This window comes from Rana temporaria, chromosome 7, assembly GCF_905171775.1.
Source record: "Rana temporaria chromosome 7, aRanTem1.1, whole genome shotgun sequence".
In the NCBI taxonomy this organism is placed as follows: Eukaryota; Metazoa; Chordata; class Amphibia; order Anura; family Ranidae; genus Rana; species Rana temporaria.
The window spans coordinates 93899398-93927065 of record NC_053495.1 but is presented as its reverse complement, the minus strand read 5'-3'; the positions used below and the strand labels follow the sequence as shown (position 1 = coordinate 93927065).

The window sequence follows — 27668 nt, the reverse complement described above, 5'->3', positions numbered from 1 at the left end:
GTTGCACTGGATGGCACTAATTGGCACTGGAAGATGGCACTAGCAGATGGCACTGATTGGCAGGTGGCACTAGCGGGCACTAACAGGTGGCACTGGCAAATGGTACTGGTTGGCACTGATTGGCAGGTGGCACTTATTGGCACTGGCAGGTGGCACTAATTGACACTGGCAGGTGGCACTGGATGGCACTAGTTAGCTTTGGCAGGTGGCACTGGTTGGCACTGGCAGATGTCACTGATTGGCACGTGGCACTAACAGGTGACACTGGCAAGTGGCACTGATTGGCAGGTGGCACTAATTGGCACTGGCAGGTGGCACTGGATGGCAGTAGTTGGCACTAGCAGATGGCACTGGTTGGCATTGGCAGGTGGCACTGGATGGAATTGGCAGGTGGAACTGGATGACACTAGTTGACACTGGCGGGTGGCACTGGTTGGCACTAGCAGGTGGCACTGGTTGGTACTGATTGGCAGGTGGCACTAATTGGCACTAGCAGGTGGCACTGGATGGCACTAGTTACAATTGGCAGGTAGCACTGGTTGGCACTGGCAGATGTCACTGATTGGCACGTGGCACACTAACAGGTGACACTGGCAAGTGGCACTGATTGGCAGGTGGCACTAATTGACACTGGCAGGTGGCACTAATTGGCACTGGCAGGTGGCACTGGATGGCAAGTTAGCACTGGCAGATGGCACTGGTTGGCATTGGCAGGTGGCACTGGATGGCATTGACAGGTGGCACTGGATGGCATTGGCAGGTGGCACTGGATGACACTAGTTGGCACTGGCAGGTGGTACTGATTGGCAGGTGGCACTAATTGGCACTGGCAGGTGGCACTAATTGGCACTAGCAGGTGGCACTGGATGGCAATAGTTAGCACTGGTAGATGGCACTGGTTGGCATTGGCAGGTGGCACTGGATGGCATTGGCAGTTGGCACTGGGAGGTGGCACTGGTTGGTACTGATTGGCATTGGCAGGTGGCACTGGATGGCAATAGTTAGCACTGGCAGGTGGCACTGGATGGCACTAGTTGACACTGGCAGATGGCACTGGTTGACACTGGCATGTGGCACTGGATGGCACTAGTTGGCACTGGCAGGTCGCACTGGGTGGCATTGGTAGGTGGCACTGGATGGCATTGGCAGGTGGCACTGGATGGCACTAGTTGGCAGATGGCACTGGATGGCATTGGCAGGTGGCACTGGATGGCACTAGTTGGCACTGGCAGGTGGCACTGGATGGCATTGGCAGGTGGCACTGGAAGGTTGGCACTAGCAGCCGATAATGTAACTGTAAAACTGCTCTCTGCAGCGTCGCGCGAAACTGTAAAGAGAGAGAGAAGCTCACAGATTCAACGTGATGTCTGAGGTGTGTGGGACCTGTGGTGGGCGGGACCCGGGGTGGGCAGGCCCCAGCAGCTATCCAGCCAATGATCGGGCCATTAACGAAAGGGGTGGGGCCACATGTAGCGGTCCGCCCAGATCTCATCCCATTGCCTGGTGTTGGATAGCTGGGTCCCGCCCACCACGACATCAGACCTTTCTAATGACAGCTCCCTTCTCTCTCCTTAATGTTTCACACACGCGGCGCTGCTCTGATGACAGAGTGTCCCTTCTCCACACTCTGCTGACACAGGTGCGGGCAGTGTTAAATATCGGACACATTTTGGATAATAATCGGCCGATGCTGATTTCTCCAAAATGGCCGATATATCAGTCGACCTCTAAGGCCCCGTACTCACGACCAAACATGTCTGCTGAAACTGGTCCGCAGGCCAGTTTCAGCAGACATGTTTGGTCGTGTGTGGGCGCGAGCGGGCCGAATTCCAGCAAACATTTGCCCGCCGGGCCTTTTCCCAGCGGACAAATATTCCTGGACTTGTTTTAAAACAGTCCGCTGGAATCCTGCCCGCTCGGACATGTACGGTCGTCAGACACTAAGCAGGAGAACACATCGTGGTCAGTTCTCTAGCTATGCTGGGAACTCTGTGTGCTCTCCTCCAATGATAAAACTTGTCCTGACCCCCCCCCCCGTACAGCCTATCACTGGGAAGTTCAGTGTACTGTACTTATAAAAAAGGGGAAAAAAGGTATTACATTTATTTTTTTACATCTATACACAAATTTGTTGCCTTTTATTTGAGTTTTAAACGGAATGGGTTGTTTTACAAGGAGATCATTTACAATCCCTTTAGGGCTATAGTCTAGCTTAATCAAAAGGCTGGCCTTAGCGTATTTTTTCTCAAAATTGAGAATTGAGTTCAGTGGTCTGGGTGGAGTTTTATGTGAAGGACCTGAACCAACTTCCAGCACCAGAATCTGGGAGACGCAGCACCTAGTGCAGTGATCTTGGAGTGTGATCCAATACAGAAATGCAAACTCTCCCAGGCGATTGGACAATTTACAGGCCCTATTGGTGGACAAAAAAGTAATCAAGGTGAGAGTAGGTCTGATGTGGAGTAGAATGAATAATCTCTATGATAGTTAAGTCAGGGTTTGACAAATTTGCTGGGGATCTAGGAGACAGAAAACACGCTCCCCGTCCCGACGAGCTGGCGTGCAGAAGCGAACACATACGTGAGTAGCGCCCACATATGTAAACGGTATTCAAACCACACATGTGAGGTTTCGCCGCGATCGTTAGAGCGAGAGCAATAATTCTATCCCTAGACCTCCTCTGTAACTCAGAACATGCAACCTGTAGAATTTTTTAAACGTCGCCTATGGAGATTTTAAAGGGTAAAAGTTTGTTGGCATTCCACGAGCGGACGCAATTTTGAAGCGTGACATGTTGGGTATTAATTTACTCGGCGTAACATTATCTTTCACAATATATAAAAAAAATGGATAACGTTACTGTTTACTGTCTTATTTTTTAATTAAAAAAAGTGTATTTTTTCCCCAAAAAAGTGCGCTTGTAAGACCGCTGCGCAAATACGGCGTGACAGAAAGTATTGAAACGATCGCCATTTTATTCTTTAGGGTGTTACAATAAAAAAATATATATAATGTTTGGGGTTCTAATTGGAGGGAAGGAAAATTACACATTAGAACTGCTGTTTTACTTGTAATGCCATTGGCCACCACCAGATGGCGCCAGGTCACAGAAGGAAGCTTGGGACTTCACAAGGCCGCAAAGCCGCGGCCTCAATTATTGGCTGTCGCGGGCCCGCCGCGATCGTGCGGCGGGGGAGGTGGGGACGCATGGAGACACAGGATCCTGTGCCTCCGTGCGCTCCCACGCCACGCGTTTGCGGCAGGCCCACGACGGCCAGTAATTGAGGCTGCAGCCTTGTAGGCCTCAATTACCGGCGGGCGAGGGCGCCATGTCACAATTTCTTGTTGCAATTGCGACCTGGCGCCTGGATTTTGTCAAGCCCTGTCCCCATGAATCTGTTTTTAGTGGATCAGATGGGATGTTGGCGGGTATGAATGGACACATGTCCGTTGAGGCCCGCCGCTCCATAGAGGAGATTGGAAGGTCTTATCGGGTCCGCCTGAAAAACTACCATGCCCATATTAAAGAGCCCTAAATGCGAGGGGTGAAGTTCAACTTTAACAATGACAGCATGGAAACTTGGCTTAGGAGGATATCCCATCATCTTACATTGTCAAGTTACTTAAATGAAACTACTTTAGAATCCATTTATTTTATTATATTCTGCAGTGGAATGGGTTTGAGCATAAATGTGGAGAAGCACTGCTGCCACCAATATACAGTTTGTTGTAGATGTTTTATGTTTAGGGCTGAAATAAATAAATAAATATATATATATATATATATATATATATATATATATATATATATATATATATATATATATTTTTTTAGGTCTGGTATATATGATATATTACATAATTATGAAGACTTTGGTGGAGTCCTGGACTCCTTTTTTATGTGCTTTCTAATTTCCCTTTTCCATATAACTGAATGAGAGAAGTGGCTCGTCTTTCTTGGATGGTTCGGCCCGGGGTTTGTTGGACCAACCAGTCAGAAAGGGATCTACTTTTGCTGTGTTGTTTCTTTAGCTAATGCAGAATACTTTGATAATCATTGGATATGTTATACTAAGTACAATTTTCATTTTATAGGCTTTATTTCACCTTTTCTACTAAAATTTTCGTTTTCAGTCTGAAATAACACCTTTTGGTGTTGTCTTTTTAGCACAAGCCATTTCTATTATGTCACCTCCCATCTATCCCCATCGCTGACCACAATGGGCCATATTCTGAGAGAAGTTACGATGGAGTATCTCAGGATACTCCATCGTATCTCCCTTTTTTGGCCAGTGTATCTATGCGACTGATTCTTAGAATCATTTTCGCATAGATACACTTAAGATCCGCCATGTGTAAGTCACTTACACTGTCGGATCTTAAATGTAAGTACGCCGCCCGCCGCTAGATGGCATGTACGTGAAGGACTCATTTGCTTATGCAAATGAGCCTGCTACGCCGATTCCCGAACGATTTCGCGTCGCGTACCCGTCGCTAACGTCGTTTGCGTAAGCGGAAACTTACTCCTGCTATATGAGGAGTAAGTTTCCGCAAGTCCCACGTAGGCCATGTTACGGATGGCGTCGGGTCCGCGTCGTGTTTTTCCGTTGGCTACGTCGTTTCCGTAAGTCGTTCTTGAATACGACTTTACGTCAATGACGCACACGTCGGCGTCATTGACGTTTTACGCCGAGAACTGGAGCATGCGCACTGGGCTTTTTTAAGCCCGGCCCATGCGCAGTTACTTAGAATCGGGGGCGCGCTTAATTTGAATAGAAGCCGCCCCCTTGGAGATACGCGTGACTACGCCGGGGCATTTACACTCCGCCGCCCCAAACTACGGAGCAAGTGTTTGGGGAATACAGCACTTGCTCCTGTAGGTTGGAGCGGCGGCCATTTAGCCAGAATATGGGCCAGTAAATCTGCATTTTTCTGCCGGTAAATTCTAAAGATGTGTGCCAGTAACCTCCTTTGCCCACCACCATACACTTGAACTAGAATATGGTTTACCCTGGGTCCTTTTTTTCCCATTGATTTGGGTTTACTATTACTTTTGCGTTTTGTTGGATTTCATTTTCATTTTTGTGGTGTTTGTATTTTGATTATTTTAATCCCCGTGTGACTTAATTCATTTTTGCATGGATTTAGGAAATGACTCTATACCTTAAAGGAGAAGTCCAGCTTGAGCTTGTTTGGTTGGGCTTCTATGGATCACAGGAGTGCAATTTGTTTTGTACTCCTGTGACCCATTTTCAGTAGAGAGCGGTCTGAAGTCCACTCTCTGCTGATGTCACAGAAGTCAGTCCAGGCACTGCAACATCACGACAATAAAGTCTGGATCCGCCAGGTGCCTGGACTGGTGAGTGTCTCAGCGAGCCGCTGAGAGACTGAGACAGCAAATCCCCGCCCCTCCACAGCTCAGCTCTCCAATGAGCGTGGAGAAGCGGAGAGGAGAGCTGCTGATTGACAGGCAGCAGCTCTCCGCTTGGGGAGCTAAGAGAACCGAGCCATCTGAGGTGTTCGATAATATGGTGTAAATTATTGCGCTGCTAAATATGCATGTATCAAGCTGCTAAACACAGCTACTGAAAAACAAGAAGCAAAAAACAGAATGTGGACAAAAAAGTGTAGCGCTCTGATACAAAAAAGGTATGACAATAAAATCAAAACCATGCGTGGTCAATATGCAACAATATGAAATGCACATGTATATGAAAACACAAATGTCATAACCATATATGTAAATGTCCAAAATGAACCAAGTGATGAGTGAATACAAAGTTCAAAATTGAAGGGTGAGATGAAATCTTCCAAAAATAAATGAGTGAATATAAGTGAATTTCCAAATGAAGAAATATCCCGTCACCAGTGTGGATGCAGGCTTACCGGAACGTGTGGACTCTGCGAAATGTATATTTCCAGAGTCGATCAGGATTGGTATAGACTGGAAACCACGGTGTGGAGTTGCTTCAGGAAGGGGTCAGAGAATGATCTTAATACAATGACCTAGGGAGAACTGGAAGGTCTCTCGCTCAGGGAATGCAGGAGATGGTCATCCGTTATTAAAGGTCACATGTAAACGTGGAAAAGAAAAGAGGGGACGCCATAGTGTAATACCGTCAGAAAATCAGTTTAAGTTTAATTAAAGGTTGCACTTACATGTCAGTTGAGAATAAAGCGCACTTCAATATAATGATGGCAACATTGGAGTCATCCCTAAAAGAGACTCCATTCTCTGACCCCTTCCTGAAGCAACTCCACACCGTGGTTTCCAGTCTATACCAATCCTGATCGACTCTGGAAATATACATTTCGCAGAGTCCACACGTTCCGGTAAGCCTGCATCCACACTGGTGACGGGATATTTCTTCATTTGGAAATTCACTTATATTCACTCATTTATTTTTGGAAGATTTCATCTCACCCTTCAATTTTGAACTTTGTATTCACTCATCACTTGGTTCATTTTGGACATTTACATATATGGTTATGACATTTGTGTTTTCATATACATGTGCATTTCATATTGTTGCATATTGACCACGCATGGTTTTGATTTTATTGTCATACCTTTTTTGTATCAGAGCGCTACACTTTTTTGTCCACATCTGAGGTGTTCGATCGATCAGTTCTCAGTGCAAACACACCGGGGGACAGATGCTGCATCCACGAGGTAAGTATGATGGGTTAAAAAAAAAAAAACATATTTCGCTTTTAAACCTTTTTATGAGGTCATGGTGATGCCTTGATTTCCAGATCAAATTAGCAATAAAAGCAAGTGTGGTACATGGTTTTTATTATAGGCTGACAAATGCACACAAATATAAATTAATTCATTCATTAAATTATTATTTTAATAGCAGATTCTGACAGTTACTCTATTAGTAAATGGCTGTGCAAATTAACAGTGTACCCTGAAGGTGGCAGTGTTCATCTCTCATTTCTGTCAATTAAAGCAGAACTTCACGCTATCAATCAACATTGGCCCGGATTCAGGTAGAGTGGCGTATGTTTGAGCAAGCGTAGCGCAGCTCATATGCGCTACGCCGACGTAACATAGAGAGGCAAGGCCAGTATTCACAAAGCACTTGCTCCCTAAGTTACGGCGGCGTAGCGTAAATGGGCCGGCGTAAGCCCGCCTAATTCAAAGTAGGCAGGTAATGGGCGTGTTGTATTAAAATGAATCGTGACCCCATGTAAATGAAGCACCGAACGAACGGCGCATGCGCACGCATGCTCAGAATCACGTAGAATTTACGCCCTAAGATACGACGGCTCAATGGCAACGACGTGAACGTAACCTACGCCCAGCCCCATTCACGTACGACTTACGTAAACAACGTAAAATCTGACGGCTGTTCCGTCGTCCATACCTTTGCATTGGCTGCGCCTCCTATTTGGTGGTTTATCTTTACGCCAGACGTACGCCTTACGTAAACGGCGTATACTCATGCGACGGGCGCAAGTACGTTCGTGAATCGGCGTATCTTGGTCATTTGCATATTCGACGCGTAAATCAATGGAAGCACCCCTTGCGGCCAGCGTAAATATGCGCCCAAGATACGACGGCGTAGGAGACTTACGTCGGTCAGATGGAGCCAGATTTCAGGTGTATCTTATTACAAGCATAAGGCGCATAGATACGACGGCGCATCCATGGACTTACGCGGCGTATCAGTAGATACGTCTGCGTAAGTCTTTGTGAATCCGGGCCATTGACTTTTTTTATACAAAACAATTTTCTCCCACAAGGAAAGGACTTAAATCACTTCAATACAGGGCACTTTTATAACCTTCTTGCCCATGACATTTTTCAGCTTTTAACACTGTTGCATATTCAATGACAATTGCCCGGTCATACAACACTATATCCAAACAACATTTTTATAATTTTGGTCACACAACTAGAGCTTTCTTTTGGTGGTTTTTAATCACCACTGGGTTTTTTATTTTTTTTGCTAAATAAACAAAAAATACGAAAATTTGGGGGGGAATGAATTTATCTTCGTTCTAAAAAAAATTTAATAATTTTTCTTCATATATTTAGCCCAAAATGTATCCTGCTACATTTTTTTGGTGAAAATAACCTAAATTGGTGTCCCATAGGAAACAATGTAAATGAACTGTAGTGTGTTTCTGCAAAAATCACCAAAAAACACAGAGGTGTGACCCAGGCCTGAGATGTTTAATAACATAATGGGGTAAACAAAACTAAAATTAGTAAAAAAAAAGAGCAAATAATCGCTACTGTAAGGGGTTAATTTGTTTTTACTGTGGTACAGTGAAAGTAATATTTACAGTAGCCTATAAAATCCTATAAAGGGATTTTTTTTTTTAACCCCATTATGTTACTGGCCGATTAATCGAGTATGAAAATAGTAATCGATTATGAAATTAATCGATTAGTTGTTTCGGCTCTACTACCATCCCCATCATGGACTTGAGCACACCCATGCTCCTTTGTATACACAGAACTGAAGAAAGTATTTAATAAATCTGCCTTCTATTTGTCCCCAGTCACCCACTCTAGATTATTGTCTTATCTAAATTAGAGGTCGACCGATATATCAGCCGATATTTGCCCGTTTTTAAGAAATCGGCATTGTCCGATTATTGTGAAAATTAGGGCGATTTGCGGCTGCTACACTAAACCCAGCCCGCAGGGCCCCCAGCAGTACTGACCAGGGCCCCACTCCCCCTACAGCAGCACGTGTAATTACTCCTTCACCCGTGCCGCCGATAGCCATTGTGGCGGCCGGCCCCTATAGAGAAGAGGAGAATGTTTCACTAGCACCGCACTGCCCCGCCCCCTACCTCGGTGGGCTGTAGCAGAGGAAGAAAGCATCATTATCAGCATGTCACAAGCCCGAGCCTCCGCTGCCGCCTGTCTGAGTAGTAACCCCCCCAACAGGTGATCGTGGCCAGCACTAGCTAGCTCCTCTTCCTTCCCTGCTGAAGCTGAGCCTGCTGGCTGCTTCTATTTTGCTTGTTATGTGATTGGCCGGTCAGCTCATCAGCGTCTATCTGCATGCACCTAGCCCTATCAGGTGCATGCAGATAGATACCAGAAAGCAGCAAGGATGGAGGGTAAGTCACAAAAATTGAATGTGTGCTGCTGTGCCCCCTGCAGACTATTTAATCTCCTTTGATGGGACACCTGGCTGAGGCTGACAAGCTGGCATTGAGTTACATTGTGAAAATGGATGAGGATGACTCTGGGTGGATATGAGAGTTACATTGTGGAGAGCCTCTTCACAATGTAACTCTCATCCTCATCCATTTTCACAATGCAACTCCAATCATCTTCATCCCCACCCAGCACCATCCATCGCTCTCCACAACGCATCCTCCACCCATAGCCACCACCATCCATCCATCCCCTTCCACATCCATCCCCCTCTTCCTTCCCTGCTGAGGCGGAGCCTGCTGGCTGCTTTTGCCACCACCATCCATCTATCCCTCTCCACAACGCATTCCCCACCCATGGCCAGCACCATCCATCCATCTCCCTCCACAACGCATCCCCCATCCACGGCCAGCACCATTCATACATCCCCTCCACAACGCATCCTCCATCCACCGCCCAGCACCATCCATCCATCCCCCTCCACAACGCATCCCCCATTTACCACCCAGCACCATCCATCCTCCTCCATAATGCATCCCACATCCAGCACCATCCATGCCCCTCCACAATGCATCCCCATCCAAAAATCGGCATCACATATCAGCGATCAGTCCACCCCGATTTCTAAATATCGGCATCGGCCAGAGAAAAACACATATCCCTCGACCTCTAGTCTAAATATTGTGCAGCAAACTTTAAACAAGCTTCAACATGCTTTTTCTTCAGCAATGGAGTCTTGCTTGGTGAGCGTGCATACAGGCCATGACGTTTAAATGCATTACTTATTGTTTTCTTTGAAACAATTGTACCTGCTAATTCTAGTTTTTTTCTGAAGCTCTCCACAAGTAGTCCTTGGGTTTTGGACAACTCTTCTGTGTCAGAAATCTTCTGTGCAAGGAGCACCTGGTCATGGCCGGTTTATAGGGAAATTATGTTCTTTCCACTTCTGGATTATGGCCCCAACAGTTCTCACTGGAACAGTCAGAAGTTTAAAAAATGCTCCTGTAACTAATGCCATCAGTATGTTTTGCAACAATAAGGTTGCAAAGGTCCTGAGAGAGCTCTTTGCTTTTACCCATCATGAGATGTTTCTTGTGTGACACCTTTTTATAGGCCATCAGTTGAGACGGAACCAGCTGATATTAAAGTGGTAGTAAACTCTGTACTGCCACTTTTACCTACAGGTAAGCCTATAATAAGGCTTACCTGTAGGTAAAAAGAATATCTCCTAAACCTGTACAGGTTAGGAGATATTCCCCTCGCAATGAGCCGCTGATTGCAGAGGCGCATGCGCAGGGGGTATCCTCGGCTAAAGGCCAGGCAGCCACCGGACCTTTCCGGAAAGATGTCTCCCATGTGCATGCGCGGGAGTGACGACATCGCTGCTCCAGCAAATCACAGCTGGAGCGGCGATACCCGGAAGACACGCCGAGGCAAGATGACATCTCCCTCGGCGTGGACCAGGTAAGTTCCCCACGCCTCGTTCCAAGGCAAGTATTTCATAATGAGCTAGTATGCGGTGCATACTAGCTCATTATGCCTTTTGCCTTTCAGGTATGTAAAAAAAAAAACTGCTGCGGGTTTACTACCGCTTTAATTTGCACTGACAAGGGGCAGGACTGCTTTGTAATTTCTGATAGATTTCAGCTGGTGTCTTGGCTGTCCATGCCTTTTTAAACCTCGCCCTTCTTCATGTGTTCAATACTTTCCCTGTGTCATTCCATTTTATTACACATAATTTAATTTCTGAACGCATTTGTTTTGGTTTCTTTGTATGTATTGATTTTGTGCGGTTACTGACATGTGGTGAACATTTCATGTCAATAGCACCTTTAGAAATATATTTACCTAGAAAAATGGTGACGTGGTCAATACCTATTTTACGCGCTGTATATCTCAAAATTGATCAATCCTGATGTACTAATCGAATTTTTCGAGGACCTAAAATGCCAGGACAGTACTAATACCCCCCAAATTAGCCCTTTTTGGAAAGTAGACAAAAGTTGTAATTGTTTGTCATAACTTTTTGGAAAATTAGGATTTTTTGTTTATAATTTTTTTTACATTTTGTCATCAGTGCAGTACAGCGTCAACATATATCTGATGTTTCTAAATAAAAAAAAAATAGGGAGGTGATCAAATACCACTGAAAAGAATGCTCTATATGTAGGGAAGAAAATGCATCAATTTTATTTAGGTACAGTGTTGCATGACCGTGCAATTGTCCGTTACGCAGTGCTGTATCGCAAAGAAATGGTCATGAAGGGGGTTAAATCTTCTGGAGGTCAAGTGGTTTAGAAATAAACAAATTTATTATGTTTTAGAATTTTTTTTTTGTTGTACTAACGATTTATAAAACCTTTTTTATTCATTTTTTTACAGCTCATTAGTCGGGTCAACCCTATTGCATTCATCGATAGCAAGAATCATTTAAAATGAATATATCACCACGTTCGATAACTGATGGCCTTGGAGATAGCGATCCAGGCAGCCCAGCCTCTCCACAGCTTGTGCCTCTGAACCCAGGAGGAGGTAAAGCCACTCCTCCCAGTAAAAACGGAAAGAAAGGACAGCGGTCAGAGCGTAACAGTGATGAATACCGTCTGCGCAGAGAGCGGAACAATATGGCGGTGAAAAAGAGCCGGTTAAAGAGCAAACAGAAAGCTCAAGACACATTGCAAAGAGTCAACCAGTTGAAAGAAGAAAACGAAAGATTGGAGGCAAAAATCAAGCTACTCACCAAAGAGTTGAGCGTACTGAAGGACTTGTTTCTGGAGCATGCACACAGTCTGGCAGAAAATGTACAGCCTACGAGCTCCACATCAGAGCAGGATAGTGATTCAAAATAACTCAAAACACCTTTGATCCATTGCGGCAGGTGAAGGACAAGACAACGCTGTTCGCCATTTTATGTTTTTATGGACTTTGCAAAAGAAAATGTTGGCAACAGTAACTGTGTGTTCTGTTTTTGTGCAGTTTTACAGAATGCAGGTGTCAGTTTATGGCCCAATGTATGAAAAGCCTTGGTTCCAGAATCTATCCTATGGCACTTAAAGAAAACCTTTTACTAAGAGCATGGAGACTAGCCTTCACTTTACCTTTGAAAACACTAGTTTTCTGACATCTTTTCTTATCCAGTAGATTCAGTAAATTCTAGATTAGGCTTTCTCAATGTTTTTACCCTGGAGGAGTCATTTAAATAATTTCTTAATTTCAGGTTCTTGGGGAATCCCTGCTCAAATAGACTATATTTTAAACATGTATGTTCATTGCTCACTTGGGGTAGAACTTCTGGGGGAATCAAAGATGAACAAGGATCTGGGGGTCCTAGATCAGACTCAGCAATATCATGCAATGCCAAGCTGCAGCAAGCAAGGCTATCAGACTATTATAATGGATTAAAAAGGGTATTTTTACTCGAGAGATAAAACGAATCCACTTTGCAAAAACCTGATTCGGCCACATCTTGAGTATGCCATCCCCTTTTGGTCACCAGTTTTCAAGAAGGAGGTGCCTTAACTGGAGACGGTCCACAAAAAGGCAGCCAAGCTAAAAAGTGGGCTAGAGAACCTGTTATTAAAAATAACTACAAAATTAAACCTAATTTCCCAGAAGAAGAGATGCTTAAGAGGGGATATGATTGCAATGTACAAATTTTTAAATAGGTACTCTAGCATTTAGAGGACACCATTTAACCTAGAGAAGACATGCAGCTACACAATGAGGTTGGACAAGAGGTGGTTAAATATTTTGCTACGTAAGGGGTTCTTTGCTGTTGGGAAATAAGGGATGTGGAACTCCCTTCCACAGTTGATGTCAGATAAATTCGAAAAACTTTAAATGTGTTTCTTAGTGCACACAATGTACAGGGATTTGGAAAGTGGTAGTGACATAAAATTGCACACACGCAAGTTGAACTAGATGGACTGATGTCTTTATTCAACCTTACCAACTATGTACCTGCCACTTATAGTATGTTAACGTGGTCAAGAAGTTGAAGAACATTTTGGATAAAAGTAGTAATGTGGTATACCCATCATATTTGACACCCAGATTATTTTCTTACTAATTATTTTCAAGACTATATTTGAATAATAACTGAAGAAAAGAAAGGCAACGAGTAATTATTGTTGAGTCCTCCAACATTAGCAGTCAGTGTAGAAGTGACCTCCTTACATTATGTTCACATCAATGCTTTTTTGTGCCTCTGCATTTTTGGAAAGGGTTGGGGGGTTTTTTTCCCACAAAAAGCAGCATTTTGCATGTAATAGAAATCAATGGACCCGCATCCAAAACTAAAGTACCGCGTTTTTGCCGCGATTTGCAGTTTTTTTTACCTGTTTATAGCTGATTGTTAAAGGAAATGTTAAAAAAAAAAATTGCCGGCCAAAAAAAAAAAAAAATTATAAATAAAAACAAAAAAACGCGTGTCGAAAAACGCAAAAAGCACTGCAAAAATGCTCAAAAGCAACATGCATAGGTGTGAATCGAGCCTTAAAGAAGTTTTCCAGCTATGTCTCATTTTACATGGTTACATTTGTCTACAAAGTGGCCTCTGATTAAACAAGGTTGATAAGTGGGGCAGTGAAATCAAAATCTCCACCTTGTGCAATCAGACAATACTTTGAAATAATTGAGAAAATAGAAAGCATTCTCTAAATTGCACCAATGCCAAGCAGGCAACCTCCTGTGTTCACAATGAAGCAGGGCAGACTCTCGGCACAGGACCCCGAAACTAGTGTAGATCACTGTAGTAGTGATGTCTATTTTGGCGTTTTACAGCTTTTAGAGGGATCCCACATGTATGATATATGCATATAGTGGAACCTTGGATTACGAGCATAATCCGTTCCAGGAGAATGCTCGTAATCCAAAGTACTCGCATATCAAAGCGAGTTTCCCCATTGAAGTCGATGGAAACTGAAATAATTTGTTCCACATTGACTTCAGTGGCATACAGTACCGCATGCGGCCAGAGGTGGGGGGTGCAGAAGAGCCTCGGAAACAGGCTGAAAGGCTGACCTCGGAAAGGCTTGGGAACTGAGTATTTCAGGGTCTTTCCAAGCATTTCCGAACGACGCCGTTCGACTCTGGCGTCTCCCACCTCTGATCAAACACGGTACTGCACACCACTTTGGCCTGAATCCTGCTCGTGTTGCGAGACAACACTCGCAAATCGAGTTAGGATTTTTCCGAATACAGTGCTTGTATTGTGAAACGCTCGTCAATCCGAGGTTCCACTGCAGTAAGATTGGTCAAAGCTGGAACAATGTAACTATGTGAAAATATTCATACCTGGAATTGTTCTTTAAAGTATTGCCAGAGACAGACAGGAAACTTCTATGTCCAAAATGAAGTCAGCAGTGGCAGCCTCTCAGTACAGGTTTTCATTAAAATGTACTAAATATAGCTAGCTTGAATTTCTAACAGAGTCCTGACTTAGACAAGTGTGTTATTAAAGTAGACATCCAGTGATAGTCAATTTATTATAGATTACTACAGTAAATCATGATGCATATGGTGTGGACAATGAAAGGTCATTTTATATCGTATACACTTTTTTTGTTTAGTAGCACAACCTTTGTAAAAAAACAAATGTTTGGAAAAGTAAAAAGAAAAGGGATACCATTTTATTTTCCTACCATAGAAACGTAGGCCCCAAGAAAACTGATTGCTTGCTTTGAACAACAGACACTTTTAATTCCTCTGGATCAGCACACAAAATGATTCTATTCAACGTGTGATTCTTCTACACATTTCATCAAAAGCTTAATATTTGGTGTAGACCAACGCTTTCACATATATATGAATACCCTAAAGCCCAACTTTGCCCAAATTAAAATAAAACAAAATTGATTCTAACCCGCCCTCAGCTCATAAAGAATCTATTGCTTGTTTGTTTTTGCAAGCAAATTTTAATTTTTTACAGCCATAAACTTCTTTTCAACCACTTCCAGTTGTGATGATCTACAGTTGGTCTTGTTGCCGACCCTCTCACCATTGTCATAACTTCTGCAGCCTGATCAGTGAAGGACTAGCAGCATCGTCATTAGGATCTTTATAGGTTAACAACACATGCTTCCACATTATATTTGAGCACCACTGACTTTATCGCCATGGAGTCCTTAACTTTTCATTTACCATTTGCTGATAATTTAAATACACTATATTACCAACAGTGTTGGGACGCCTGCCTTTACACACACATGAAATTGAATGGCATCCCAGTCTTAGTCTGTAGGGTTCAATATTGAGTTGGCCCACCATTTACAGCTATAAAAGCTTCAACTCTTCTGGAAAGGTTGTTGGATAAGAAGGCCTGGCTCACAGTCTCCACTCAAATTCATCCCAAAGTTGTTCTATCGGGTTGAGGTCAGGACTCTGTGCATGTCAGTCAAGTTCCTCCACCCCAAACTCACTCATCCATGTCTTTATGGACCACTTGTGCACAGTCATGTTGGAACAGGAAGGGGCCCTCCCCAAACTGTTCCCACAAAGTTGGGAGCATGAAATTGTCCAAAATGTCTTGGTATTCTGACGCTTTAAGAGTTCTCTTCACTGGAACTAAGGGGACAACCTCAACCCCTGAAAAATACCCCCCTCTGATTTGGACCAGTGCACAAAGCAAGGTCCAAAAAGACATGGATGAGTTTGGGGTGGAGGCACTTGACTGACCTTAACCCGATAGAACAACTTTGGGATGAATTAGAGTGGAGACTGCGAGCCAGGCCTTCTTATCCAACATCAGTGCCTGACCTCACAAATGCACTTCTGGAAGAATGGTCAAACATTCTCCTAGACACACTCCCAAACCTTGTGGACAGCCTTCCCAGATGTGTTAAAGCTGTTATTGCTACAAAGGTTGGGCCAAATCAATATTGAACCCTACGGACTAAGGGCTGGATTCAGGTAGGAGATACGACGGCGTATCTCCAGATACGCCGTCGTATCTCTGAGTTGCGGCGTCGTATCTATGCGCCTGATTCATAGAATCAGTTACGCATAGATTTCCCCAAGATCCGACTGGCGTAAGTGTCTTACACCGTCGTATCTTAGGCTGCATATTTACGCTGGCCGCTAGGTGGCGCTTCCGTAGATTTACGCAAGGAATATGCTAATTAGGTAGATACGCCGATTCACAAACGTACGTACGCCCGGCGTTATTTTGTTACGTCGTTTACGTTAGGCTTTTTCGGCGTAAGGTTGCTCCTGCTATTATGAGGCATACGCAATGTTAAGTATTGATGTCGTTCCCACCTCGAATTTTGAAATTTTTACGTCGTTCGCGAATAGGGCTGGACGTAATTTACGTTTACGTCGAAAGCAATGACGATTTGCGGCGGAATTTCGAGCATGCGCACTGGGATTCTTTCACGAACGGCGCATGCGTAAAATACGCGGGGTCAAGAATAATTTAAATAAAACACGCCCACATCATCCCCATTTGAATTAGGCGGGCTTACGCCGGCCCACATATGCTACGCCGCCGTAACTTAGGGCGCAAGTTCTTTATGAATACGGAACTTGCGCCCTAATTTACGGCGGCGTAACGTATCAGAGATACGTTACGCCCGCACTAAATTATGCAGGGCTATCTGAATCTAGCACTGAGACTGGAATTTCTTTAAAGTTCATGTGCGTGTAAAGGCAGGCCCAATACTTTTGGTAATATAGTGTATATACTACGACTTATATTGTGCAAGTAGAGAGTGAGGGACTGTGACTGTTCAGATGCAGGTAGAACAAAAAACAATCTAGCTTCATCTATTTTGTTACTTATAAAGTTTGTACTTGGTCTGTAATTCTCACCTAGCTCTAGAAGTACCCTTTCCTTTTAATAAATGTAATGACCTCAGGTAAAATGAATGTTATGTTGTGTAAGTAATTAATCATAAGGTGTGGCATCTATTAAATGCAGCATTTCATATTGTACTGAAAATAGATTCTGGACGATTTTCCATTGCTGTACAATTTTATTACATTTCTTACTTCTGAATTTTTGCCCTAGTTGGATGTTTCCTGAGGAATAAGTAAATGGTATTGAAAGAAAAAACTGTTTTCTGTTGTATTTGCAATAAAATTTTGACTTTTATATGAATTAACAATGCTCAGTCCTTGGTGGAATTTGGCCAGATAACAGCAACCTTACTCATATTTGAGTGGAGATTCCAAGCTTACACATACAGTATCTCACAAAAGTGAGTACAATCCTCACATTTTTGTAAATATTTTATTAAAACTTTTCATGTGACAACACTAAAAAATTGACACTTTGCTACAATGTAAAGTATTATACAGTTTGTATAACAGTGTAAGGGCCCTTTCACACGGGCGGATCAGTAATGATCCGCTCCGTGTGTCCGCAAAAGCTCAGTGGGGATCCTCCGTAAAATCCCCGCTGAGCTGGCAGCTGACAGGGCGGTCCCCACACACTGTGCAGGGACCGCCCTGTCTTTCCTGCGCTCTCCCCTATGGGGGATCGGATGAACACGGACTGTATGTCCGTGTTCATCCGATCCGGCAGACGGAAGAAAAATAGGATTTTCTTCCGTCCAAAAAAATCGGATCTTTACGGAGGCGGACGATTACGGGTGTCAGCGGATGGTCATCCGCTGACACCCGCAATCACATAGGAACCAATGATTGTCCCGTTTTCATCCGCAACGGATGGATGAAAATGTGGACATACGGTCCGCACGTCTGAAAGGGCCCTACATTTGATGTTCCCTCAAAATAACTCAATACGCACAAAAGTGTCAATATTTTGTGTGACCACCATTATTTTACAGCACTGCCTTAACCCTCTTGGACATGGAGTTCACCAGAGCTTCACAGGTTGTCACTTGAGTCCTCTTCCACTCCATGACGACATCACGGAGCTGGTGGATGTTGGAGACCTTGCTCTCCTCCACCTTACATATGAGGTTGCCCCACAAATGCTCAATAGGGTTTAGGTCTGGAGACATGCTTGGCCAGTCCATCATCTTTACTCTCAGCTTCTTTAGCAAGGCAGTGGTCGTCTTGGAGGTGTGTTTGGGGTCGCTATGTTGGAATAATGCCCTGCGGCCCAGTCTTTGAAAGGAGGGAATCATGTTCTGCTTCAGTATGTCACAGTAAACATTGGCATTCATGGTTCCCTCAATGAACTGGAGCTCCCCAGTGCCGGCAGAACTCATGCAGCCCCAGACCATGACACTCCCACCACCATGCTTGACTGTAGGCAAGACACACATGTCTTTGTACTCCTCACCTGGTTGTCGCCACACACGCTTGACACCATCTGAACCAAATAAGTTTATCTTGGTCTCCTCAGACCACAGGACATGGTTCCAGTAATCCATGTTCTTAGTCTGCTTGTCTTCAGCAAACTGCAGGATTTCTTGTGCATCATCTTTAGAAGAGGCTTCCTTCTGGGACGACAGACGTGCAGTCCAATTTGATACATTTATTTCCCAAAGACAACCTCTGGATGTGATGCTGAGCACGTGCACTCAACTTCTTTGGTCGACCATGTCGAGGCCTGTTCTGAGTGGAACTTGTCCTGTTAAACCACTGTATGGTCTTGGTCACCATGCTGCGCTCAGTTTCAGAGTCTTGGCAATCTTATAGCCTAGGCCATTTTAATGTAGAGCAACAATTCATTTTTTTTAAGCTCCTCAGAGAGATCTTTTCCATATGGTGCCATGTTGAACTTCCAGTGACCACTATGAGAGAGTGAGAGCGATAACACCAAATTTAACACACCTGCTCCTCATTCACACTTGAGACCTTGTAACACTAACGAGCCACAGGACACCGGGAAGAGGAAAATGGCTTAATTGGGCCCAATTTGGACATTTTTACTTAGGGATGTACTCACTTTTGTTGCCAGCAGTTTAGACATTAATGGCTGTGTGAGTTATTTTGAGGGGGACAGCGCATTTACACTGTTATACGAACTGTACACTCACTACACAACATTGTAGCAAAGTGTAATTTCTTCAGTGTTGTCGCATGAAAAGCTATAATAAAATATTTACTAAAATGTGAGGGGTGTACTTACTTTTGTGAGATACTGTATATAAAGTCATAGGCTTTGCTTGGCATTTGTCCTGGCCCCAGCATCTGGATTCAGATCATTTATAGAAGTGACTCTGCGTAGCTTGACTACCTTCTTTATGTTTCTAATAAAAAATAATAACAAGTAAATGAGAGGCTGTAAAATAAAAATAAGCTGTTTTTTTTAAAAAAAACTTTTAGAAAATGGTTTTTTTCCAAGGATTTTATATGAGAGACCCAGTGTGAGAAAAACAAAATTGACCTTACCAAACATCAAACACCCACTTATTCTTATAATGTTTTAAAGTGGAGTTCCAGGCTTTTTATGTTTATTAAAAGTTAGCAGCTACAAAAAGTGTAGCTGCTGACTTTTAATAAACAGACACTTACCTGTTCTACGGTCCATCGATGCAGCCGCCTGGAGAATCGCTCTTCTCCCCCCTACTTTCCGCCGGCGCCTCCATTGCCACTCTGCACCTGGCCATGGCCGTTTTCGTCTGCACTGCGTCATCGAAGTGGACAGGCGATTTTCTGGGACCTGTCCCATGTCCCAGGAGATCGCCTAGAGGGAGGGGCCGCCTAGGTGGAGAGGAGTCCCACTCCTAACAAAGCCCCCCCCCCCCAAAAAAAAATTGGCATGTAAGGGGGCGAGGAGTGCTTAAAGCAGAAGTTCCACTTTTGGGTGGAACTCCGCTTTAAGTTAAGGTATGTTCTAATAATGCATTAAAGTAGAACTATGGTCACATTTTATTTTATATAGAGCAAGGGAGGGTGGACTCCAATCCGTGCAGGAAAAGGGAGTTACCGCTCCAGGTGGTTCTGCTTATATGATCAGTGTCCTCTCGGGAAATTAGGCGTGCCAGCAATGCACTAGGCAATTGAATTGAACAAAAAATGTATGGACAGCCGCACTCCAAAAAAACCTTAGTGGTTGTCTTTATTGTAAAAAGGATAAATCCACACTAAAAATCGCAGCAAAATTATGGGGATAGCTAACTAGTCAATAGTGCAAAACCCATTGGCTGTTTATTCCCATAATTTGCTGTGATCTGTAGTGCGGATTTATCCTTTTTACAATGAAGACAACCACTAAGGTTTTTTTGGAGTGCGGCTGTCCAATCTGTGCAGCTACTCAGTTTCAGTGTACAAGAGAATTGTCTACTTGTACACTAAAGAGAGAAGTCGATTTGCTGCACGGATCGGAGACCCCTCCACTCTCCACTGAACACACGGGAAAGAGACCACCTATCTGGAAAGAGACCTTGCAGCAGCAGTGGCCATATTTTCGTTGCCAGAAGCTGCTTTGGTGCCAAAAACAGTCCCGATTCCCGGGACAAAAGCAAAATCCTGGGATTTCGATTGGGACGGATTCGGATCGGGACAGGGGTCCAATTATGGGGATTGTCCCGAGAAAGTTGCAGGAGGACATTGCATGTCTCTTCTGCAGTAGAAGCCTGCCTGCCTGCTGTTTGGTACAGTGGAACTTCAGCACCTCTATAATTCCCAAAAGGGAGTTAGTTCCGCTTTAACACTTCCCCTTCCCTTCAGAATAGTAGAGTTTTTGTTTTGTTTTTAGACCTGCCCCCGCTACCATTTTAGCCTAGGCCAGAACTACATGTACCTGGACCCTCAGCCTCCTGGGATACTTACATCACTTCTCTCAGAAGACTGCAGAATTGGCACACAGAGCAGCCATGGGGGTGGTCCGAATCGCAATCGAAGGAAGAGGCCGCCAGCTGAAGGGGACCAAGATGGTGGAGTTGGGTCTGCTGTGTGGCACCTGAACAGTGGATTACATTGGGACAATGCATTCTCTGCAGGTTTGTGCTTTGATGAGCACTGCAGCACTATAGGTAAGTGGGAAGAGGGAGTTGCGTACTGCTTTAAGTTGAGTTTGAGTGAAGATTGAGCTTAAAGGAGAATTATGGCCAAAGTGCAACGCATACTAGCACATAACTTCCCTTAAATGCAGCCCTCTGCTACCATCTTCATCCTGTCTTTCTGGATTCGTAGGCTCTAGCTGTTTCAAATGGCCAGGCCACGATGACATCACTCATGCACATGGGGGTCATTGTCACGGCACAGTTCTCTCAATGGAGTGCAGCGCACATTTAGGAAATATTTACTGTTTGTACAGGTAAGCCTTATTATACAGTAGGCTTACCTGTAGGTATATATTTTTCTTTCAATTGTTTTTTTTTATTAAAGTATATAGTTTTAACAAAATACAAAAATAGGATTTTTATAACAGCTTAGCTGTAAAATCCTTTTCTATGAAGTACATCACGGGACACAGAGCACTATAGTAATTACTATATGGGTTATACGCCCACCTTCAGGTGATGGACACAAGACAGGAAGTCCCCTCCCTATATAACCCCTCCCATACAGGGAGTACCTCAGTTTTGTAGCAAAGCAATATATATATATATATATATATAAATATACCAATAAGAGGGGAGGGGTGTACTTCACACTGCAAACAAATGCAGACTCATCATTCCTCGCTGCAGGGTACTGCTGGAATATCACAGCGACCCAATCTTCACCCATCACGGCGGGTTGGTGTCATGCCAGACCTTCAAGGACGGGGTCCCCTCTGTATGTAGGGTTCACTGCCTTGGACCTTGTATAGCGTCCTGCCAGAGCAAACCTGTGGTATAGCAATGGGACCAAGGTGCTTGATCTCTGGGCCTAGTTCTCCAAAGAGAATCGTTACAGGCAAAACCTTGTTCTTCGGTACCAAAGCTCGGGTACCATCCACATCCGATAGCGTAGCTCCCTGACCCTGTTCAGGCCATCTATGGAGCACTCATTAACTATAACCAACACCTTAGACACTGGTGAAAAAACTGAGGTACTCCCTATGGGAGGGGTTATATAAGGAGGGGACTTCCTGTCTTGATTATGCCAGTGTCCATCACCTGAAAGTGGGAGCGTATAACCCATATAGTAATTACTATAGTGCTTTATGTCCCGTGATGTACCAGAAAGAAAAGACATTTAACAATATTCAATCATATATGGCAATAAAACAGTTGCAACGGTCGGAGGAAGCCTATTTTCAGGCGTATCTAATTCAATGGGCACGGCGCATAGGTACGACGGCGCACATTTACACTTACGCGGTGTATCTGTAGATACGTCGGCGTAAGTGCTACATGAATCCGGGCCGTAATCTTTAGCAAAGCTGAAACAACCCCGCCCAGGCTGCGGTCCCTCTGGTCATAAGCCCTCTCACTGCAGTGAGCAGCTCAGTTTTTTATCTGCCTAGTAGAGAAGGACCCGGCTCCCTTTGTGCCCATGGTCCTACAAAATGTTTTTTTATATATATTTTTGATCCTGAGATGTTCTATCAACTGCCGGCTGGGTGACAGGCTGGATTATAGGCCTTAGCCACATGCTGGGTCGGCCACGACCCCGTTTTGCTCCAGGGGTGGCTGGTGAGCTAATGCTCCGAGGCTCGCATATGACCGGGCTACTGCTGTCTGAGTCACAGCGAGCTGTAGCCGACAGATACTCCGTACTGCTCGGAAGTGGGTCTGTCAGGAATACGCCAGCAGTCCTCGCAGGTACGTGTAAGTACTTTCTTCCTGTCTGGCAGGATGGATCAGCTGGGCTTTCCTAGGGGGGGTCGATTAGGGGGTCCTTTGTCCTCCCTTTCCTCTCCCTCTGGTGTCCTGGCGGGGGGCTGCGGGGGTGTCTGAGTCCGCTCTCTGTGTGGGGGGGCTTCCGCTCGGGGTCCACTACTTTTCGGCCTTCTCGTCCGCCTCTTTTTTTCCCCTTTGCGCCGTTTTTCATTTGAAACTGCGCAATTTTCTTGTAGCCGCACTGCTATTATGTAAAATGCCTGGCTGCGCTGTGATGCAGATATGCACAGCGGGTTACCATTTTCTCGCGTTCCTCTTTTACTGGGGCGGCTGGTGGCCATCTTTGTGTAGGTTTTGGCCTCTAGTGCTGAATTGACTTCCTGAACGGCACGAACAGCGCAGTTTACCTCAGAGACACCCAGACACACACTGTGTTGTGAGAGAGAGCAGGATGCGGCGCTGAGCAGTTCTTGTCAGGGCGGTGAGTCCCCTAGGAGTCCCCTGGTCAGTGGCAGCAAGGATGGTGGGCACCTTGTTTTTAAGTATACTATTGCGCTTGACTGGAGCCCCTAAGATTGTCACAGAGCTGGTTAGCATGCCTTCAGAAGCTGGCGTTTCTTCCCCAGACATTCCGGTGGTAGCAACCGCGGTTCCTGTGGGCGCTTTGTTGGTAGTCCTGGAATAATTTGTTGCCAGGGTGGAAGCTGTGTGTGGGCACAAGGGGGTAAAAAGGGCCCCCTCCCCCCACCTTCTTCTGGGGATAGCTCTGACTCAGACCCGGGCCTAGCTGTTCCCCAGGGCCCCCGGTTCTGAAGTATCAGAGGATGCGGATCGGGACCATTCGGACAATGAGGGTGACTCCACGTCCGGGACAGCGCAGGACAAGGCACTTGTTGGAGCTCTTATCACCGCAGTGCGGGACACTCTTAAGCTGGAGGATACGGTGGGGACATCTGCTGAGGTGTCGGTCCCTTTTTGGTCCCACAAACTGACCCGCACTTCTAAGGTGTTTCCTTATGTGACTTATTTTGATAAGTTTATAGACAAGGAATGGGAGCGACCTCAGAGGAGCTTTTAAGGTCCCAAAACGCATGGCAGTGCTTTACCCTTTTGAGGAGAGCCTGCTGAAAAAATGGGCATCTCCCTCGGTCGTGGATCGTGGTCGGTCCATTTTCACCATGCTGGGATCAGCATTGTGGGCCATTTTGGCCACGGCACTTGTGTCACAGACTTTCTCCGATCGGGCAAAGTTATTGCAGCAGGAATTGGAGGAGCATCATGGTCCCCCGAGCTGCGAGGAACTAGCTGACCAGTTAGTGCATGGTCTCAAATATGTCTGCGATGCAGCCCTGGATGCAGCTCCTTTATCCGCGGTTGTTTTGCGGTGCCTGATCTGACTAAAATGCTGGTCCGCGGACCAGACTTCCAAGAAGGCCCTGGCAGGATGGAGGTTATTTGGAGCCTCACTGGATGACATCATTAGGGTGTCACGGGAGGTAAGAGCACGCTCCTCCCTCAGTCCAGAAAGGGTAAGGAGCCACGCAGTAAGCTGGGACCCTCATTTTCTGCCCAGAAGCAGTATTTTTGTCAATCAGGGCCTGCAGGTAAGCAAGTTCCTACGTCAACAAGGGGCCAGCTGAGGGACAAAAGTGTCCCTGGGTTTGCAGGCCAAACAAGTCTGAGAACAAATCTGCTACTGCAATGAAGGTTTGCCGCCACCCGACCTTCGGGTGGGGGGACGTCTTTGCTAGTTTGCAGCTCGGTGGACCTTCTTGCTTTCCGACCAGTGGGTTTGCGAAGTGATTTCATCAGGGTACAAGATAGAGTTTCTCACTTGTCCACTGAACAGATTTTTTTTCCATAAACCTTCCTCTTCTTCCAGCTCGTCGGGACGCCCTAAGAGGGGCAGTATAGGACTTGCTGGACCTCAAAGCTCAAGACAGCGAAGAATCGCCATCGTGGGCTACTTGGATGATCTGCTTCTGAGAGCTGCTTCAAGCGCAGAATTAGAATTAAAGGAGGATGTGGCGATTGCCAGTCAGACCCTCTGAGAATTTGGCTGGGTGCTGAACCCAGTATGAGTACCAACTCAGCACCTAGAATACCTGGGTCTGATTCTAGACTCTTCAAAGACGAGGGTTTTTCTCCCTTTGGAAAAGTTGCAGACTCTTCAGACTGCGGTGAAGCTGTTGGCATCCCGCAAATGGTCGTCGCTCTGCTTTTGCTTTCGAGTTTTGGGTCTAATGGTAGCCTCCTTTTGAGGCGGTACCGTTTGCTCAATTCCACACTCGAGCTTTGCAGAAGGAGATTCTGTCCAAATGGGACAGATCCCTGTTGTCCCTGGATTGTCAAATCTGGGTAAGCCAACAGGTCAGGGCTTCCCTGGTCTGGTGGTTGAGCTCTCCAGCTCTTCAGTCCAGAAAGTCGTTCCTTCCTTTTTGCTGGACAGTGATCAAGACGGACGCCAGCTTGACCGGTTGGGGGGGAGTTTGGGTGTCCAGTCGACTCTGGGTCGCTGGACACAGGAAGAATCTCGCCTGCCGACCAATGTACTGGAACTTCGGGCGATCAGGCAGTGCCTCTCCACAGCTTCAGAGGTCGCTCACATCTTGTGGTGGGCAGAGAGGAGCCGGCTCTATCGGCCGTATACATTCCGGAGGTAGACAACTGGCAAGCAGACTATCTCAGTCGCCAGATGCTGGACCAAGGAGAATGGTCACTACACCCGGATGTATTTCACCTCTTTTGCCTGAGATGGGGCGAGCCAGACGTAGATCTCCTGGCTTCTCGACTCAATCGAAAGGTGTTGAGGTTTGTGGCCACGTCAAAAGATCCTTGGGCGGACGCGACAGATGCATTGGTAGCCCCGTGGGGACAGTATCGGCTGATTTATGCCTTTCCCTCGCTGAAACTGCTTCCTCATCTGCTTCACAGAGCGGAGGCTGAAGGGATCCCGATGATCCTAGTTGCCCCAGATTGGCCTTGACGTTTCTGGTACGCCGACCTGGTAAGACTAGTGGTGGATGCTTCTTGGCGACTGCCGTTGCGAGAAGACCTTTTGTCACAAGTTCCCATTCTTCATCCTGCTTTACAGTCGCTGGCTTTACCAGTTTGGCGTTTTTGAAAGCCAGGTGCTAAAGGACCGAGGCCTATCGGATTCGGTAATCTCCACCATGCTGAGGGCACGGAAGTCTTCTCCTCGGAAGATTTACCATTGCACGTGGAAGGCTTACATTTCTATGTGTGAAGAGATGGGGTGGCATCCACGTACATGTTCAGTTTCTAGGATCCTGCTGTTTTTGCAGTGTGGCGTGGATCAGAAACTTGCCTTAGGCACCATTAAGGGGCAGATTTCAGCCTTGGCTGTTTTCTTCCAGTGACCCTTGGCGACTCACTCACTAGTGAGCACTTTTGTTTAAGGGGTTCGACATGTGGCTCCACCAATACCTCTGTGGGATTTTAATCTGGTGCTCTCAGCCCCCCCTTTGAGAACATCAGAGAGATTCCTCTCCTGACACTCTCCCAGAAAGTTGCCTTTTTAGTGGCCATTACATCTGTCAGACGGGTTTCTGAGTTGGCGGCCTTGTCTTGCAAGTCCCCCTACTTGGTCCTCTATAGGGATAAAGCGGTGCTACGCTCGCAGCCTTCGTTTCTTCCGAAGGTGGTTTCGGCTTTTCATCTAAATGAGGACATTGTACTTCCATCCTTGTGTCCTCGGCTGTCGCATCCCAAGGAGGCTGCGTTACATTCCCTAGACGTGGTACGTGCTCTGCGGGTGTATCTGTCTGCTACGGCTCTCTTTCGGAGGTCAGACTCACTGTTTGTTTCGGTGTCTGGTCCAAAGAAAGGCCTGGCGTCTCGTCAGCCACCATTTCTCAGTGGATCAGACAGATCGGGATTCAGGCTTATGCCCTGAAAGGGTGGGCGCCTCCCTTTCCTGTCACGGCGCATTCAACCAGGGCAATTGGTGCTTTCTGGGCTTTCCGACATCAAGCCTCTGTCTCATAGGTGTGCAAGGCGGCGACCTGGTTGTCCGTTCACACCTTTACTAAGTTTTACAAGGTAGATGTAAGTGCATCTTCGGATGCTTGCTTCGGCTGCAAAGTTTTGCAGGCGGCTGTTTAAAGGTTGTAACTCCTCCGCTGAGGAGCACTGGTGTATTGGGGTGAAGTTTGACTTTTGATTGCTGTTCCCACCCCTCGTTTTTTTTACACTGCTTGGGGACGTCTCTACAGTCAAGAATATAAGGATGCTGTTTCCGTCCATGGACAAAAGAGAAAATAGGATTTTTGTACTCACCATAAAATCCTTTTCTCTGAAGTTTATGAAAATAAAAGTCAGCAGCTACAACTCCTGTAGCTGCTGACTTTTAAGAAAAGGACACTAATGCCACGTACGTGCGATCGTATTTTCTGTCGGAAAAACCTTGCTTTTTCCGACAGAATTCTGCCTAAATTTGGCTTGCGGTCACACAAAAGTTCTCTGAACTTTCGTCCGTCAAGAACGCAGTGACATACAACACTACGACGAGTTGAGAAAATGAAGTTCAATGGTTCCGAGCATGCAGCGGAATTTTGCGCGTCAGAATTGCTACAGACGATTGGATTTTCCGATAGGAATTTTTTTTCCGTCGGAAAATTTGAGAACAAGCTCTTAATTTTTGTTTGCGGAAATTCCAACAGCAAAAGTCTGATGGAGCATACACACGGTCGGAATTTCCGATCAAAGGCTCGATCAAAATACTTTTGCTGTCGGAATTTCCGATCGTGTGTATGCGGCATTGCTGTCTTCACCCAGGCTAGTTCATCATTAGCTTTCGGGTCCTGGGCCTCCATCCTAAGGCTATGCTGCTTTCAGCTTCACAGTCAGCTGCCCACTGAGAATGCGTTTTTTTTTTTTTGTGAGTGGTGAGC

At 45.5% G+C, this 27668-nt stretch overlaps 1 protein-coding gene across 1 annotated transcript in view; it reads left to right on the top strand.

The window, feature by feature from the left end:
- Positions 1–13044, top strand: part of CEBPG (CCAAT enhancer binding protein gamma) — a 49330-nt gene extending 36286 nt beyond the window's left edge. The window contains exon 2 of the mRNA XM_040359671.1: positions 11510–13044. Within this exon, the coding sequence (XP_040215605.1) occupies positions 11563–11976 (414 nt within the window). The 5' untranslated portion in view covers positions 11510–11562 and the 3' untranslated portion in view covers positions 11977–13044. The remainder of the gene's footprint in view (positions 1–11509) is intronic.
- Positions 13045–27668: the final 14624 nt, after the last annotated feature.